The sequence below is a fragment of the Macaca mulatta genome, chromosome 10 (genome assembly GCF_049350105.2).
Source record: "Macaca mulatta isolate MMU2019108-1 chromosome 10, T2T-MMU8v2.0, whole genome shotgun sequence".
Lineage (NCBI taxonomy): Eukaryota > Metazoa > Chordata > Mammalia > Primates > Cercopithecidae > Macaca > Macaca mulatta.
In genome coordinates, this window is record NC_133415.1 from 95,106,637 (window position 1) to 95,125,109 (window position 18,473).

The following is an 18,473-nucleotide window of genomic DNA, read 5'->3' on the forward strand; positions in this document are numbered from 1 at the left end:
AAATTTCAGAGGCAGTATCTGTCAGATTTCGTGATAAATTGGATATTCAAGATGAGGAAAAAGAGAAGGCAAGGATGATGCTTGACTTCTGAATCTGAGTTTAATAGCAGTTTGAATGGAAGACTGGAGACTGACTTCTCCTTGCTTTAAAGAGAATATCCCAGGAGAGAAAAAGGTGCAGTGAGAGCCTCAGTCATATATGCTACCTGAGTAGACATTTGTTTTGAAGAAGCACAAACGTTAACAATCACCTCCTACAGAACACCCTACAGGGATATGACAACCTCTTCTGCATTAAGTCTTTTGATTCAGTGGGGAGACTGGCAACAGAAAAATGGCAGCTGGAATGATGTACCAATACCCTTGTGTCTGTCAAACTTTGAGCATCTGTTCTAAGACTGCTGATAAGGACAGTATCCTTATGCACTTGATCCAGGGCTCATCTCCTCCCCGATTCTGTAGTGTCAGCCTTACAGCCATATGAGCAGTTGCCTAGAAGAGCTGAGGAGGGTCCTCTGCAATGATCAGCCTGGCTCCTGGATGTCACCTGCCCTCCTGGCTTCCAGCTGTAGCCCTGCCCCTAGTCTTCTGGCACAGCCCTGGCCTTTGTGCACTCCAGAACCAATCAAAGCACTGGTCAAGGGGAACTAGAGGATACCCAAGTCAAAGGCTCAGGGATATCCACATCCTTTCACCCATCTCAGCTCAGTCTTGCTCTTACTTTGGGTCACTGCAGGAGCTAGAGTTGCTGTGCTGCTGTGTCCAGCCATCCACCTTATATCCTAAAGCTTTGATGAGCCCTGATTCATGACTTCTATTTGGTACTTTAAGTGCCCCAGGCCTGAAGCCCTGATGGGCTCTTACCTATTTCCTCCATCACTCACATTTCTCAGGAACCACAGTTCTGGCCCAGTCACCAATTACAGTCTGGCCCAGATTCAGTCTGCCTGAATCTTAGCAATGGTCAGTTTGCCTGCTGCTCACTCTCTGGACCTCAATTTGCTCATCTGTAAGATGGGTTTAGGATCATAATAATGACTAAGATAATGAAGTTTCTTATCTCATGATTCTTCCCAATAACTGGTCATTATTAGTATTTCCATTTTGCAGATAAGAAAATGGGGAAACTTTGGGGCTCAAAGCCTCTCAGATGGTAAATTGTGTGGCTTCTGAGACTGTCCTGAACCATCCTGCCATGGGATTTCCCAGTGCTGGCTCAGAATAGGTGCTCTCCAATGTCTATGGGCACAGAGCATGGAGAGTACGATTACAGACTGTCTTGAGAGACCTGAGTTTGAATCCTAGTTTCATCATTTCAGAGTTGAGTGATTTTTAATCATCTGACCCTCAGTTTCCTCATCTGTAAACTGTGACTACTAACAGGTACTCTATTTGGCAGAGCTGCTGGGAAGTTTAAACGAATTAATGATGTGAAACTCAGCACATTCCACAGCATGTAGGAAGTATGTAACATATTTGCTGTTATATTTTTCTTTTCATCATCTTATTGGACATTCCCAATGCTGCTGTCTCTCAGAACTGCCCCCTCTCTCCTGGCAGGCTATGCCCCTGCCTCTGCTGCCGGTCTTCCGCCTCTCTCCACCAAGCATTTTCCCCTCATGGTCGTTGTTCAGGTTGGAGCTTCACCTGGTTCTCCTGCCTCTGGTTCCTGTTCTCACACCATCTGTCAACCCCTTCCACTGGGCACATGCTCCCTTGGAGGGTCACCGAGGCCTCACGGTGTCCAAGCTCACAGGGCCCAGGGCATGACCCTAGGGAGACTGCTTCCTTGCTTCATCACCTTCTCTTGGCCTAAACAGCTTTGTCCCAAAGGCTCAAAATCCTTCTACCTGGGTCCAAGTGGAGCCATCCCTGGGAAAGTTGCTTTAAGGGCAGCTGCGAAGCACTCCCAGAGAGTGTATGATGACCTGAATCCTGTCACTGTGCCAAGGCCCTGATTTAAAGAATTTCCAGGGAAATAATAGGAGAGAGTTTTAACATGAGGTGCACAGGAAATAAAGGAATAATAAGGGAAGTTGTATCCAATACCTGCTCAAACCTGGAGCTGGGTTAGGAGTGCATCCATTTCTTCTGTTAGCCCTCACCATGATTGGGCCTGGCTGTACAGGGACTCAACTTTACTATTTCATAAATGAAGAAGGTGAGGCTCAGAAAGGTGAAAGGCTGAGTGATTGGCTCAAGGTCCTTCAGTTTTTTTTTTTTTTTCTTTCTGAGACAGAATCTTGCTCTGTCACCCAGGCTAGAGTGCAGTGGTGCGATCTCAGCTCACTGCAAGCTCTGCCTCCCGGGTTCATGCCATTCTCCTGCCTCAGCCTCCCGAGTAGCTGGGAATACAGGCGCCTGCCACCACACCAGCTAATTTTTTGTATTTTTGGTAGAGACGGGGTTTCACTGTGTTAGCCAGGATGGTCTCGATCTCCTGACCTTGTGATCCACCCGCCTCGGCCTCCCAAAGTGCTGGGATTACAGGCGTGAGCCACCGCGCCCGGCCAAGTTCCCTCAGTTTTAAGGAATGGAGTTTGGGCTCCAGATGAGGGCTTGTCCCTTAGCCCTTCTCTCTGTAGAAAACTGACAATGGGCACTGGGCATGGCCAAGACAATGAAGTCAGATCTGCCCCTGAGGATGACCTGTAGCACAGCTACTGTGGCCTCCAGACTGAACACTGTCAGTCTCCTCTTGGGCTCAGAGGTCCAGGCCACCCCCTTGAGGCCTGGCTGAACTGCAGGAGGGATATGAGAAGAGGCCTTCTTTCTGCACTGGTGGGCCTGGGGAAGACTGAGTCCTCTTAATGTTAATTAACTGGTCACTTCTCTACTGCAGCCTCCAGTCAACTCACTGCAGAAAAATGCCCAATCCTGGCCAAAGAGGATTTTATCTTATTTCTCTCAATGGAAGCATCCCTGACCTCTACCCACTAGGTGACTATAGCCCCTCGCACCCAGTTGTGACAACCAAATAAATCTCCAGATTTTGCCAAACATCCCCTAGCCCCAGAGAGCAACAAGGAATAAAAGTAACTGAATATGAACCTCTTCTCTACACATACATTTCTATTCAGCAACTAGGGACAAAGATGACCCTAGATGTGTTACCTCTAGATCTGTGCTGCCCACAATGGTAGTCACGAAGACACGTACTTAGAGCACTTGAAAAGTGTCTGGTGCAACTGAGGAACTGAATTTTAAAATTTATTTTATTGAAGTGTTCTATGTGTAAAATACACACCAAATGTTAAAGACTTAGTACAAAAAAAGAATGTAAAATAGCTTTCATCTGTTGTTTTCTTTAATTCTGTTGCATATTATAATAATAATATTTTGGATATACCAGATGATTGTGAACTTAAGATAGGCGGGCTTAAGATTCTTGGAGTTTACAATGCTGCTGAGAAAGTGATACCTATTCAGTAGAGACTGTACTTTAAGTACTGGTGCAAACATTCTGCTTTTCACTTTCAGTACAGTATTCCATAAATTACATGAGCTACTCAATACTTTAATATAAAATAGGCTTTGTGTTAGATGATTTTGCCCGACTTTAGGCTAATGTAAGTGTTTTGAGCATGGCACATTTAAAGTAGGCTAGGTTAAGCTATGATGTTCCGCAGGTTAATTGTATTAAACGCATTTTCAACTTACAACATTTCCAACTTATGATACATTTATTGGGACAAAACTCCATCATAAGTTGAGGAGCATCTGTATTGAGTTAAATACATTATATTATTAAAATTAACTTCACCTGTTTCTTTTTACTTTTCTCAAGTAACTAAGAAATTTAAAATTACATACAATATTCAAATTCTACTTCTATTAAACAGTATGGCTCTGGAGGTTTATAATGGAGGATGATTTTTGTCTCCATGGCACATTTGGGAATGTCTAGAGATGTATTTGGTTGTTACAATTGGGATTGACATGCTGCTGGCATCTAATGGGGAGAGGCAGGGATGCCGCTAAGCATCCTACAGTGCACAGGACAGCACCCCTAACTCTGCCCCCAACAAAGAACTATCCGGCCCCAGACATCAATGGTGCTGGGGTTGCACAATCTTGCCATAGAGCATGAATTCCTTGAAGGATAAGCCAATAAATCCAGAAGAGCTAAAGAACTAATTGGAGCTAGATGGGCAAAGAAGTTAAAGCTCTTACTTAGTTCTCATGATTAACTATGACTGTGGTTATTAATATTTCAATTTCTCCAAATAAAGATAATGAAGTCTGGAAAAGAAAAATAACTTATCCAGGATCACCAGACCAGAAGGTGGCATTGCTGAGAGCTGAACTCAGCCTCCATTCACTCTGAATGCCGGCCTATCCCTGCTACATAATGTGGTCCTGCAGCTCTCTGAGTTGGTGTTGATATGAAAAGAGGCTGCCTGTGCTTAAAGTCTAATATCCCCATCATTCAGACCTAGGCAGTTATTATTTACATCAGCCATTATTGCTACCAGGGGACGAACATTAACAAAAACACCCTTTGAAAGGGATGGCAGTCACAGGCACCTCGCCCATCAAATGAGGCTGAGAAACATGTGGAAATAAATGGATCACAATGAAATAAACCTGTCACAGGAGGAACATTCAGATGCCTTAGAAGACAAGAAGTAAGAACAAAAGCACATGATATGGGATTCGCTCTGTTTAAAGAAAATATTATCTGACTGCTCGACTTGAATAGAGCCCAGAGAACAATGGCCCAGCAGAAACAGAGCAGCTTGCACACACTCTGGAGAAGTATTGTTTCTCTGTAAATTGGTGGTGTGCACAGTGGCGAGAGTCACTTTTCTCCCGCTGTCGATCTGCACACTCCCACGTGTCCATCTGTAACTCCTACCTCCCTTTGGGAAGGGCCTCTGATAAGGTAGGGCTGGGGACTGATTTCAGTAAAGACCTACTATGTGCAGTGACCGCACACAACATTCCTAGCATTTTCTAATGGAATTTTTAATATAACTGCATGAAGCACATCTGATAATTAGTTTTGCAAGTGAAATAAGGCTATGCAACTTGCTTAAGGTAATCTAACAGGGAGTGGCTGAGATGAAATTCCTGTAATGTTTGCAGTGACACACTGGAGTACAGGTGTCCATGGCAGTTCAAAGGCAGAGACAAAACTCGCCCATAGTGGACACTGTTTAGGCTCAGTCCCAATCTCCTTTACTGGGCTGGTGTGACTACTCTCCAGGTGCTGTGGGTGCTGGCAGCAAATGGCTCACAAATACCTCCCTTCCAAGAGAAGTACCATTAGGCAAAAGGGAACCACTTCCCCAGGATGTAATGCATTCCCAAGGCAGCCCACAGCCAGTGGCTGACCAACACCATGGTACAAATATTGGCCCCCTTGCCTCAAGGTGGGACCAACTCTTTAGTACATTTCCTGCTCCATACCTCCCCTTTTCCCGGGGTTCAGGCAGATGCAGGTCTCCACATCCTCCCTTAGCTTTGTTCTCTGCCGTATCTCATCCTCCTCCCTTTCTTCTGAGAACACTCTGCAATGAATAATTTGCACAAGAATCTCCATCTCAGTCTCAGTGTCCAGGGAACTCAACCTAAGACATTCACTAGCAGTGATGTCTCTGAGTTTGGGAAAGGGGGTGGACAGGAGTGAACTGTGAAGGTACTGGATGCCCAGACTCATGTCATCACTGCCTGCTGCACCTTCTTTTCCACCATGATAAAATGACCATTCAGGCATTAGCAGACCGGAGGCCATTGTCTGGGCAAGGACTTTAAGAGAGGTGACAGTTAAAGGTTTGAAATCTCCAAGAAACTTCCCACGGATTAAAAAGGCACCCTGCAATCAAGAGGTCTCTAGGTTGGCTTGTCTTTTGAGTCCCACGATGGACGTCGACCTCTCACATGAGTGGCTCTGTGTCCTTTGAAGAATGGCACACATTCATGTGAAATGAGTTCCACCTATGGTGTACATGAGGAAAGGGGCTGGTATTTACTTCAAACAAATATAGACTCTGGACTGGGCATACCCATAGCAGCTCCTTTGACATTTATTATCTTGTTTAGTCTCAGAGGCCTCTGCATGTGTATAGTCTACAATGTAAATGGTGCCTTATAAGGGGTAGGTGGGATTATTCCTATTTAACAGATAGGAAAAGTCGGGCTGATATGGTATGAGTAAATTGTCAGGACAAATGGTAGACCTGAGATCATAGTGAGAGCTTCTCATTTCCTAGGCACAGAATTGTTACGTCAACTTTTTCCCAAACTTATATCACAGCTCAGCTGTCACTTCCCCTGTGAAGCACTCCCTTGGCTGCACATGAGTTTGTTTATTTTGAACACCATGTACCTTTCCTTTGTAACACCACTCAAAGTGGCGAATTTATTTGTGTAGGTTTTTGACCAATGGCTGTTTCGTCTCCTGGAAAGACATTGGAACATATCGTCTTTTGCTCTTCATTGTACATCTCAGTGCCTAGAACAGTGCCTGGCACCCAGGAGGTACTTAGTAAGCATTAGTAGAATGAGTGAATAGGTGAGTGGACAGATGAGTGTATGCACAGAGGGATGGATGGATGGTTGGATGAATGAATGAATGTGTGGGTTGATGGGTGAATGGGTGGAGGGGTGAGTGGGTGGGTGGGGTGGAGGGACTGCTGGTTCCTCTCTGGTGCACCTGGCTTGGAGGACCCACTAAGCATGGGCAACTCTCCCCTCCCACCCGCCCAGGGCTCTGGTGATCACCTGTGGTGAGGAGGCAGAGTGGAGTCCCCGGGGTCACCTGGGCGCTGCCCATTGGTGCTGACCACAAGGAAGCCAGTCCCCAGGCAGCATGCAGAAGAGAAGGAGAGAAAGAAACACACGTGAAAACGTGCGGCACGGTGAACAAAACTGCAATTCTTGTGGCTCTGAAGAGCTCACACTAAATAGCAAAAGAACATCATGATTTAACAAAACAGGGCCTGAAATAGATTTTAAAAAAATGAAACAAAAGTAAGAGGCACCACTTATCAAGCACCCACGACATGCCAGGTACTTTTGTGGGCGCCTCACATATAATGTTTCTAAGACTTAGAATAACCCAGAAAGGTCAGTATGATTATAAATAAATCTGTCATTTTTCCACCGAAACTACTTCTCCGTTAGACTTCCCTTTCTGCATAAATGGTGCCACCATCCACGTAGCTTCTCAGTCTAGACATATGGGAGCCCTCCTTTTTTCTGATGTCCCTCTTAGAATCAATCACAATGCTTTATTAATTCTACCCCAGAAAAGCTCTTGAAGCTGCTTCCTTCTCTTTAATTTCATTCTCACTTTGTTCAAGCCACCCTTGTGTTTCACGTGGATTATTTAAGCAGCCTCCCGTCTGGTCTTTCTGCCTCTGGTCTTGTTCCCCTTCAGTCTTAGTCTCCATCCTTCAGTTGAAATACATCAGCGCTGCCTTGTTGTCCGCAAGGTAAACTTCAAACCACTTCACCCAGCTCACAGGCCCTCCATGATGAATCTCCTGCCCACCCCTCTGGTCTTGTCTCTCTCCACTACCACTGCCCACCCTGTCCCAAGCACAATAAACAACTTTCCATTATCAACAGCTCCCTTTCCCCCATCGTCTTGTATGTAAGCCTTCCTTAGGTGAGTCACTTTGCATGGGATATACTCCCTCCTGCTTCTTCACCTGGCTGACAACTGCTCATCCATCAGGTGTCAGTTTAGAACCCGTTACCTCTAGGGAGTCTTTATTTAGTATGTCAGTGACTCTGGGACACATGCCCCTTCTTGTCTTCCCATAACACCCTCATCTTCCCTTCTTATTGCAATAACATCACTGTATTAGAAGTGGATGCCTTCTCTTAAATCCGTAGTCTCCCTGAAAGCAGACATGGTGTTCCATTTATGAGTGTACTCATGTGGACTTGCATTGTGCCTGACACATAGTAGGTACTCAGTGAATATTTGTTGAATAAATGAATGAATGAATGAAGAAATGTTGAATCATAGAATCTGTAAAACTTGTTCAAGGTTGCAAACTGGTAGAGGTTGTATTCAAACCCTGGTTTGTCTGGCTTTAATGTTCCTGTCCTTTCAAATCCACCCCTCACCTCTCTAAAGAAAATCATACAAAAGGTTGAAAGGTGTTTTAGGCTTGTCCAGAGACTGCAGCTTTCTTCAGTGGTCCGTCAACAAAACTGCAGGAAGTTCTTATGCAAAATTGAGAGAGTAGAGTATTCCAGACCAACTGATAAACAGAAAATACATAATTTCAAAAATAACACAGATGACAAACTTGATCAACAGCCATGAAATACTATAAAATTTAACCACCAGTAAATAGTTATCATAATACTTCTCCCTTAAAAAAATGAAAAGTTTTGATATTTTAAAAGCACAATCTAAGTCAGGGGTCAGCAAACTATGACCTGTGGGCCAAATCTGGGCCCCCACTCCCTGTTTTCTGTGCAGCCATGAGCTATAAATGCTTTTTACATTTTCCTAATGGTTGGGAAAAAATGGAAGAGGAGTAATATTTTGTGACACATGGAAATTATATAAAATGCAAATTTCAGTGTCCATAAACAAAGTTTTATTGGAACACAGCTGCACTCATTCTTATACATATTCTTATACGTATGGTTGCTTTGGAGCTACAATGACAAACTTTAGTAGTTGTGACAGAGACCATAAGGCCTGCAAGGCTGAAAATATTTACTATCTGTCCTTTTACAGCAGAGTTTGCTAACTCCTGTTCTAAGTAGCTATTTTTTAGTTTGTTTTTTTTTTTTTAACCCCTATGCTCTGAGGTAGGCAAGACAAGGACTGTCACCCTCACATGCCGGTAAAAGAAATGGAAGCCTTGAGAGAAGAGATGACTTACATGTTCCCACTTGGCCCCCTTCAGCAGCCTCTTAAGTGCTCTCCCTTTCTGTAGTCTTCTCCTTGCCTTAGTCCTCCTTCTCTGATGCATTTTCTAAACTATAACTAGGGTGTCCTTCCCCAAAAAGGCAGTCTGCTTAAGTACCTCCAGAAGTTCCACTATCTAAAGACAATGCTTTTACATGCACATACACACACACACACACACAGTGGGGCTACACAGAGTCCTGGGTGGCCCCTGATCACTCCTAACCTCATCTGGTCACACTGGCCTGCTAGTCATCATTCCTTTGCCTTGTCCCATTTAAATTCAGTGGCATGCTCTCTTGCCTTCAGTGATTTGCATACCTACTCCCTTGGCTTACTTGACTTGCTTTCCAACCTTGTTCAACACGGTAATTGTCACTCTTCTTTCAAACCTTATCTTAGTGATCATGCATTCTGAAATAGGATACCCTAAGTTGATTTATGTCTCCCTTCTTGCCCACCAGGGACATCCTGATTTTGCATTGACCACAGCCCTTATTGGACTTATATTTATTGGTTAGTTTTCCCATGAGCTACTATTTGTTGAGTGTTTCTTAGGAGCCAGGTATCATATTAAGTACTTTTGATACATTTGCTCATGAAATTCTTACATTAGCCCTGTGAAGTAAGTGATATTACTTATTTATTTATTTATTTTTGAGAAGGGGTTTCATGCTTGTTGCCCAGGCTGGAGCTCAATGGCATGATCTCGGCTCACGGCAACCTCTACCTCTCAGGTTCAAGCGATTCTCCTGCCTCAGCCTCCCGAGTAGCTGAGATTACAGGCATGCGCCACCATGCCAAGCTAATTTTGTATTTTTAGTAGAGATAGGGCTTCTCCTGTTGGTCAGGCTGGTCTCGAACTCCTGTCCTCAGGTGATCCACCCGCCTCAGTCTTCCAAAGTGCTGGGATTACAGGTGTGAGCCACTGCACCTGGCCGTAAGTGGTGTTACTGTCATTGGTTTATAGGTGGGGAAACAGAGACACAGAGTAGTTTAGTACCTTTTCCTACCTAGAATCAAACACCATCCAAATCTAAAGATGATGTTTTCAACCACTAGGGAATGTGGGATTACATATTAATACTAAGTTGTACTCAATACATGCTTACTGAAAAGTAAATGAATACATGAAAGTCTGATTTGGTATTTTTCACTCAATAGCTGTGTCATTTGGAAAATTACATACATTTCTAAATTTTAGTTTCTCCACTTGTAAAGTGGAGGTAATAATTATCTCATGAAGTCACTTTGAGGATCAAATGGAAAAGAGTTAAAGCCTTAGTTGGGTTGGTAGGCCTAGAGGAGGTGCCTCCCCACTCCACCCTCTGGGTCTACAACCCATGCTGTGCAGAGCAGTAATGCTGAGCTCCCTGGGGTAGGAACAGAGGGACAGCTGGATAAGTGCAGGAAGGGGAAGAGATTTTTCTAGTTGGTAGGCAGCATATAGTGGGATGGATCATGGATCTCAGCAAAACACAAAAGGAGGTAGAAACAGAAAAAGGTCCTATTTACGTATATGGTTCTAGAGATGTCTCATGTTTACCAGTGTCTGGTCCATCTCTCTTTGGGCACAGGAAAGAGTTCCAGTCAACTTACAGTTGTGCTGTTATCATATGACTAACTCTCATCAAGGCCATGTAAGTGGAAGTGGCGTGAGTCATTTCCAAGTGACATATTTAAGATCCAAGTTACCACTTCCATGCTTTCTCTTCCCCTGCTGAGGGGTTCTTTGAGACCACATATAATCTAGATGGCATAGCAACAAATATGCCTTTGTGGTATTAAGCTCCTGGGAGTTGGGTATTAGCTTGTCATGGCAGCAAAGCCTAGCCTAGCCTGACTAATCCGGTTGGAGAAGAGGTAGAGGTCTCTTGCTTTCTCCTGTATCACCTGGTCCCCTGACCACATCAGGTTTTACTTGAGGATTCATTACCCTTCTCTCTTTACTGTTTCCAGGCCCTGTTCAGTGTGTGTGTGTGTGTGTGTGTGTGTGTCAGCCTGCAAAGAAGGAGCTCAGAATGCTGAATGCCTCAGACTTCCCTTCTGACTCTTGTCCCTTCTAAAGCAATCATTGTTGAGTGCAGAGAGATGCTGCTGGGCTGCAGATGGCCCTGGAGCAGACAACCCTGAAGACAAACTAATTTCTCGGTTTATTAGCTTCAATATGTTGTAGAAGTGAAGAAAGTCGAGGATTTCTTGGGCCACCTCACCTTCTGCTCCAGGACTTAGCTTGAATACTCCTGGAGACAGGCCAAAGACCATCACATGCTAAATATTCTATTATCAATTATTACTAGAAAAGATACATGGGAAGAGGTTAACAAATAGGTAGGACACAGAGCATCCTGTCAGTGGTCCAGGAATCTCACCTGTCTATGGTATTAATAAGATTCGAAGTGGTACGATGGAATCAGATCTGATTTCCAATTCAGAGGAAAGTTGAGTTCTTTATTTAACCCTTTGAGCCTATTTGGCCCATCGTTAAGTAATAACGATTACCGCTATTTATTTAGTGTGTCCTAAGTGCCAGGTTTTACTTCTATCATCACACTGCAGCCTTGTGTCAGCACACAAAGCCCTGTGACTGGCACACAATAGGTGGTTAATTTTTGCAATTCCCTTTTAATCCCCCTTCAAACATTACATTGAGATCCCATCAATGGGGTTTAAAATCTCCAATGAGCTTTGTTCTCTTTATTTATAACCTCTGTCTCCTGCCTACCCCAAATGTGCTCCTTCCCTGACTCCCAATTGTAAAAGTCCCCATTTTCCCTTTAGAAGATGCAACTGCTTTGCAATAACAGACTTGTGATCAAGTCAGCTCAGGTATCTCAGATCTTGAGTAGATAATTCTTATTTCTAATTGAGAAAGATGGATTGGAACTCCCAAGGTACATGCTTGAATGGCAAGAGTTAGTCCTCACTTGTTTTTCTGAACTCTGTCACACCAGCTGTTGTCTTCCTGAGTGGGGTGTGGAAGTGGGGTATGGAAAGGGTGTGTGTGGTGGGGGAAGTTCGAGCACATCTAGAGAGTAGCTAAGAGGGAAAGCAAAAGGTGAGAGAGATGTGCCAGCTGTTGTAGCAAGAAAAATATTAAAGAAAGGGTTGGGATATTTAAAGGTCATCTGTAGGCTATTTTATGTGTACTTGTGAGATAGTTCTCTTCCTCCAGCTTTTTGCAAAACCTTTAGGAAAATCCGTATTTTTCCATTGACATTTTAGGACCTAGAAGACAGTGGGTGAGAGCAAAGGGGGACACAAGTCAAGAAGAACTTGTTACACTCACGTAACTCTGAGGGTCCCAATCCTGGAAAATGTATCTCATGGAACTCAGCTTGGGAAGAATAGCATTGCCCTGCCCAAACCCTCCAGCCACACAGTCTGAACTTTTACCTCCAAAAGTTTGACAAGATGTATAAAGACTGAACAACAATCAAGAGTTTTCCAACAGACTATCTCACTGGAGTCTTTCCTCTCACAAGTGATTCCCCATTATGGCCCCTACCCTGGTTGCTCTAGCTAGATTTGGACATGCTGTGCTCCTGGGTCCCTCCCAAAATTGCTGGGCAGGTGATGAAGAAAGGACAGTGTCACAGTCAAGGCTAGAAAAGGGATGACCACAATCCTATACATGTCCATAAAAGAATACTATTGCTGTGCAGGATCTCATCTAGAGACAACAACCTATCAATGGAAAGGTCAAGTACTGAAAAGTGAGGCCAACATCACTCCTGTCCCCTCTCAGTTTCTTCACTTTGGATCTGGCCAGTATCCATTTGACAAATGGCTGATTTGTAGAAATGTACAAGCAGTGACTAGAGTCTGGGCTTTGGCTTTTTCCTTAGAGAACCGAAGAGAGGATCTGTGCTGAGTAGGTCTGGGTCTCCAAGTCCCACATTAGAGACTCAGAAAGTAAGGAAGAAAAAAAGAAGGACACATACATATATATAAAATATATTATATATATAATTATATATTATGTTCTTGAATACTCGGTAGAAAGGACTACTGATCTCAGGCTTAAAAGTGAAGGGACAGATTTGTAGATTTTAACTGACTTGTCCAAAGTCTAACAGCTAAATTTTGGGGGTACAGGATTTGAATCCAGGTGTTTCTAGTTTCCAATTATTCCATGCAACCTCTCAAGGAAGCTTTTTGTATAAAACAGAATCTTCCACATAGGCTTGTATCAATGGGAGTGGGCATTGCCTGCTGATAGCAGAGGATTCTCACACCACCTGTGGCTGTGATTCTGTGGATAAACAAGGCATGGACACATCACTGCTCCTCTGGGCCTCAGTCTTAGCATCTGTAAAATGAGAGCATCTCACTGAAAAATGGCTATGTAGTGTCCCTGCTGGTCCCTGCAGGAGTGAGAATTCATTATGGAGAGAGGAGAGGAAAATGTCGGTGAAATGCTTTACCTCAGGCTTAGCTCTTATGAAAAGAAGGCATATTTACAAAAGACCAGCGCCCAAACCTCTTGCCTATCACTGTTGGAACAATGGCGTTAGTCCATAGCTGCTACCAAGCAGAACGAAACTACTGGTGACACTGGCCCCTCATCCCATGCTTCATTATTCTGGAGTTCAGCTTTCAGCACCCACTCCAAGGGGGTTGTTTTAATGGGATCGTTAGAGAGTGTTTACTAGATTAAAACTGTGGCTGTCTTCTGCAAAGCAACTCTGCAAATGGCTTTATGGGTTTCCGGGTTTATTTTGTCTCAATGACTCGGCTCAGTTTGCAAATCAAATCAAAGCTGATTTTTCTAACTGCCACTCGGGCGCACCCAGCGGGAGTCTGCAGAGCCAGCTGTGTTCCCTTGACGGCTGGCGCCACAGACAAGACAGGAGTGCTGCTGCCTGCTGGCAGCCAGAGTGGTTCCACCCAATGGAAAGAAGCAAGCATGCACCTTCCTGACCCTAACCAAGGCAGGAGGAACAGGTCAGAGGAAGGAAATGTCATTTTCTGGAAGGAGAAATGGTAGACAGAATCCATTTGACTTCAAGAACTGATGGGCAGGAAAATAATAGGGAGCCAGTCTGGACTCATAACACAGAAGCCCTCTCAAACTGACGTGTCCAAAGTGTGAAGCAGCTCTATGGTGGGTAGAGAGATCCCTATCACGGCAGGAACAGAAACAGAGACTGGCTGGCCTTCTTGTTAGTGCGGATTACAGATCCCATAGTGGACCCTTTACCTCTGTCACTTTTACTCCTACCCTTTAAGAGAACAATCCCGACATGTAACTTGCATTTGAAAAAAATGAAGCCATGGAAGAATAATGACCTGTTAGTCATCCACTCATCTATCCATTTATCCATCCATCCATCCATCCACCCACCCATCCATTTGTTCATCCAATGCATTTCACTGAGTACCAGTATATGCTAAGATCTGGGAATAATACAACAGTGCTCAAAATAAGCACAGTCTTTGCACTTACGTCACTTAGAGTCTAGCAGGGAGATAGACATTAAACATGTAAGCAGACTATATATATATATATATATATACACACACACACACACACACACACACATATATGTATTTGTAAGTTGTGATGAGTGCTAGGAAGGAAAAGTACAGGGTTTAGTGAGAGTGGAAAATTAGGGATATACATTAAAATAGAGGTCAGGATGATCTTCTGAGGATATAAGGTTTAAGATGCCATCTTAAAGATACTTATCTGTTAAGATATTTATCTGCTAAGGAGACACATATGGAAGCCAAAGCATTTCAGAGAGAGAGCAAGATGAGCAAAGCCCTAAGCTTGGGAGGAGGTTGATGTGCCTGAAGAACTGAAAGAAGACCAGCATGCCAGAGTGTAATAGAATAATAAAAGGATAGAAGCTTAGAGGTGGCTGGAGGGAGGAAGGGGTCAGATCATGCAGACAAGACTGGTGGGGTAAGGCCTGTGGGTAAGAAAAAGTAGCAAAATGAACAGATGAGTGCAGGAAGGGAGTCACGGGGAGAATTAGGAAGACAGAACATCAATGGGTAAGAGAACTTGGATGGAATTGGGCATCAGTTTCTCAAAGGGGGATTGACCAATGTAGTTCTAGAATTGAACGACTAGGTCAGAAACAATTTTCCCTTGGCCTGCTCTGTCTCAGCCAGAGGACATGAATTGAGATACTTGGGTACCTCCTTTAGCAGCTGCAGTCTGGGGCATCTTCTACCAGATGGGACCTCCCATGGGAAGGGTTATTTTCTCTCTACTTGAGCATTAGCACCTCTAAAGTCTAAGTCCCTACCCCAAGCTTCCACATGCTCCATTTTCTCAAGGATCACCTTGAGCACCTGTGGCTAACATCTTCAATCTGCTGCCTATGTTGAGCCCATCCCTCATCTTCCAAAGGAAGGCTATACACTGTTAATGGTTCTAAATGATTCCCCTGCTCACTCGCCCTGTCTAACATTTCCTGTTCTAATGATAAGAACAAAATCTGATTTTTAAATTGCTCTTTTTTGCTCTGTGGCTTTCTATTGTCTTCCTTTCAGAGTCTGAATAATAGTTTTAAATCCAAACCATCACTTAATGCCTGTTTACCTACTGGCTGCAGTTTTCTCTCTATGGCTCTGATCAGATCGATTCCCAGGTCTAGAGTGTATCAAGCAAAGTGCTCAAAATGTCTTTTAGCTCTTATATTCAAGGCAATTCCCTTGCTTTTTGCTACCCTAATCAAATGTCCTTATTGGATTAGGTGGTAGTAACCTCATAAAAAGGGGAATTTTGAACACAGTCAAGCACACAAGGAGAATGTCATGTGATGGTAAGGCAGTGATCAGAGTGGTGCTTCCAAAAGCCAAGAAATGCCAAAGATTTGCCAGCAAACCACCAGAAGCTAAGAGACACACATAGAACAGATTCTTCCTCACAACACTCAGAAGGAACAAAGTATGCAGACACCTTGATTTCAGACTTTGGACCTCCAGAACTGTGAGAAAATAAATTTGTGTTATGTAAGCCAGCCAATTTGCAGGACTTTGTTACAGCAGCCACAGGAAACTAATACAGGTCCATTACTTTGCAACCCTCCAAGCTGGGCAGTACTAAATTAGATCGAGTTACTAGTAGCAACATTACAGAAAGGAAAGCATTGGAGACACATGCTGGAGCCAGGTGTGTGTCTAATATTCTTGTGTAAGGGGCACTAGGCTTGGGGTCAAGTTAGAATGATACTGAATGAGTGCTTAGGGCTGTTACAACTGGCAACCATCTGGTCATAGACACTGGCTGGACTCTCCGGGGTCAGGGACCAGACAGCAGCAAGTTGCTTCATCACCAGAGTACTGGCCTCGAGTCTGACATATGAACTTCAGGGTCTGGATGCCTTCCATTAGACCCATGAAGCAGATGCCATGATGACAGAGAGAGGGAAGAGCCTTGGGGGAGACTGATGACCCATCTCTGGGACTTTGTATCCTTCCAAAGTCTGTGGGATTCTCAGTATCTTCCTCTGTTAAAAAGAATACTGTTTTCAGCAAGTCTGCCTAGAGGAAATTTGATCCAGGTGGTCAGGAAGGGATGGGATAAACAGAATATTGATTCCCAGCTTTAGGTTCTTGATAAAAACTCCTCACAGGCAGTGGACAGATTTATAATAGATAGGGTTTGCCTTTAATCAACCCTAGATACTCTAAGCATAGTACCAGGCACCAAGTAGACACTCATCAAACACAGGTCTGCTTCCCTTTGTCCTACGCTCCCCAAGCATCCTTCTAACCTGATGTGGTGAGAGGGGATAACTGAACAGTGTCCAACTGGCATTCTGTACTATCTGGTTCTCTGCTCCATTCCCAAGTGCCACTGGAGCCTCATTTCTTTGGGCTCAAGTGTTGGATCTTACCGAATTAGAAAACCAGGATGTGGATGCTCAGATTCCCCAATACGCTGACCTCTCAGAAGCCTGCCTGGGCTTGGACAGCCGGGAATTCACACTCATTCATACATTCCTGTCCTTTCACACATGCTCACTTAACCTGCATACACACTCCATTCACTTAAGGAAAGATGGCAAAAGATGGTAACCTAAAGCTCAGGCAAGAGGGGAAGCCCTTATGCTAAGGAGAGGGAGAGAACTCTTCTGTCTGGTTCTTTAAATGTCACTGCAATTCTCTTGCACATCAGCAATGCAACTCTAGAGAAGCCCAGCAGGGTGGGCTTCTATGCCTCTGAGGACTGCAGTCCTGAAGTTTTCAGGAGAGTATAGTTTTAGAGATTCTCCCACTGTCCCCGTATGTTCCTACTGCTTGTCAGGCCTCACGTTTTCAATTCTCAGTTCAGAAATTATGACCCAGGCAGCTACCCTTTCATAGAGCTTACATCCCAGAGGGTGTCCTTAGAATCCCACCTACCCCATGGAGTGCAGATCCATTGCATCCATCTCTCCTGGTCTATGAGTCAAAAGCCACTGAGGAGCCATAGAGCATACCATAGTGAAGGAGGTTTGTCTGAATTTCCTTCCCGCTACAGCTGCTTTAAAGCAGGCTGCAGACACCCAGCTGTCCCGACTGCTGTCTAGAGCCCTAGTGCTACCCAATTGATGGTGCTCTTCCTTCTACATTATCTGTTTTCTTCAGTGGAAAAGTCTGCCAAGACCTGTGATTTGTGTCACTTTTGTTTGCAGGCCATCAATTCTCCTTGCCTCGCAGAGAGTATTTTATCTCTTTCCATCCAGGAGCCTGAGTTCCTGAGAGGGAACAAGTTAGGGACATGCCACCCTCTGTGACTTATGTGAAATCAGGGTGACTTCTTATCACTGGGAGCCCTAGTGCTTCTGTTTTCTTCTTCCTCCTGCATCTTCTCTCTTGTGCTTAAATATTGGGTTGATTTTATTCAAAGTTATAAAAGTCATGCGTGATGGGTCTTGGTGCACATTTTGTCAAGTAGCTGTAGATTTTTTTCTCTCTTTTTCCCCCCACTCTGCCCACGTGTGTGTGTATGTTCCTCTGTGTGGTTTTGTCCATTGTGCATGTGTCTATATATTTACACACATACACATACATACTTGGGTCATCACTTTTGTCTGTACTTTACATCTATGAGTATATGCCTACTTATGTTTACAACTTTTATCTCCTTGGAAGCAGTCTATGGAACTATATATGCCATCAGTAAATTCAGGGAACAGAGTAGAATTGTCCAATTTTTGTGTGTGTGTATGGGGAGGTTTGCTGTTAAAAACATCAACTCTGTAACAAAAAGATAAATCTGATTTCTAACTATTCAACCCTGTAATAGGTTAAATGATAGCGAACGATTCATTGATTTTGTTTTTTAAAAAGAGTAATAAACAGAAACATGTACCAATTGAAAGAGCCAGGCAATTCAATTATAATTAGGAAAACAAAAGTGATGAGCCTGAACAATGCTGCCTTAGTTTTGGGGATAAGTGTTGAAAATGCCAACTACATAATAATGCAGCATTTGTCTTCTTATTACTAAAGGCCCCAGTACTAATCACCTCATTTTTGAAAGCTGTGTACCAATTGAACGAAGTACAAAACTCAGTAGATGGGTCTAATAGACATGCTTTAAAAATACCCACATAAACATAGACCTAAATATAAGAAAAACATATAT

General features: G+C 43.8%; 1 protein-coding gene across 3 annotated transcripts in view; it reads right to left on the reverse strand.

Annotated features, from left to right (window-relative positions):
* Window positions 1-18,473, reverse strand: part of PTPRT (protein tyrosine phosphatase receptor type T) — a 1,118,573-nt gene that overhangs the window by 181,247 nt on the left and 918,853 nt on the right. For 2 of the 3 annotated variants that reach the window (XM_077949122.1, XM_028828427.2), the window contains exon 14: window positions 6,727-6,783. The exons of the other annotated variant lie outside the window; for it this stretch is intronic. In XM_077949122.1, the coding sequence (XP_077805248.1) occupies window positions 6,727-6,783 (57 nt within the window). The remainder of the gene's footprint in view (window positions 1-6,726; window positions 6,784-18,473) is intronic. 3 annotated transcript variants of the gene reach the window in all.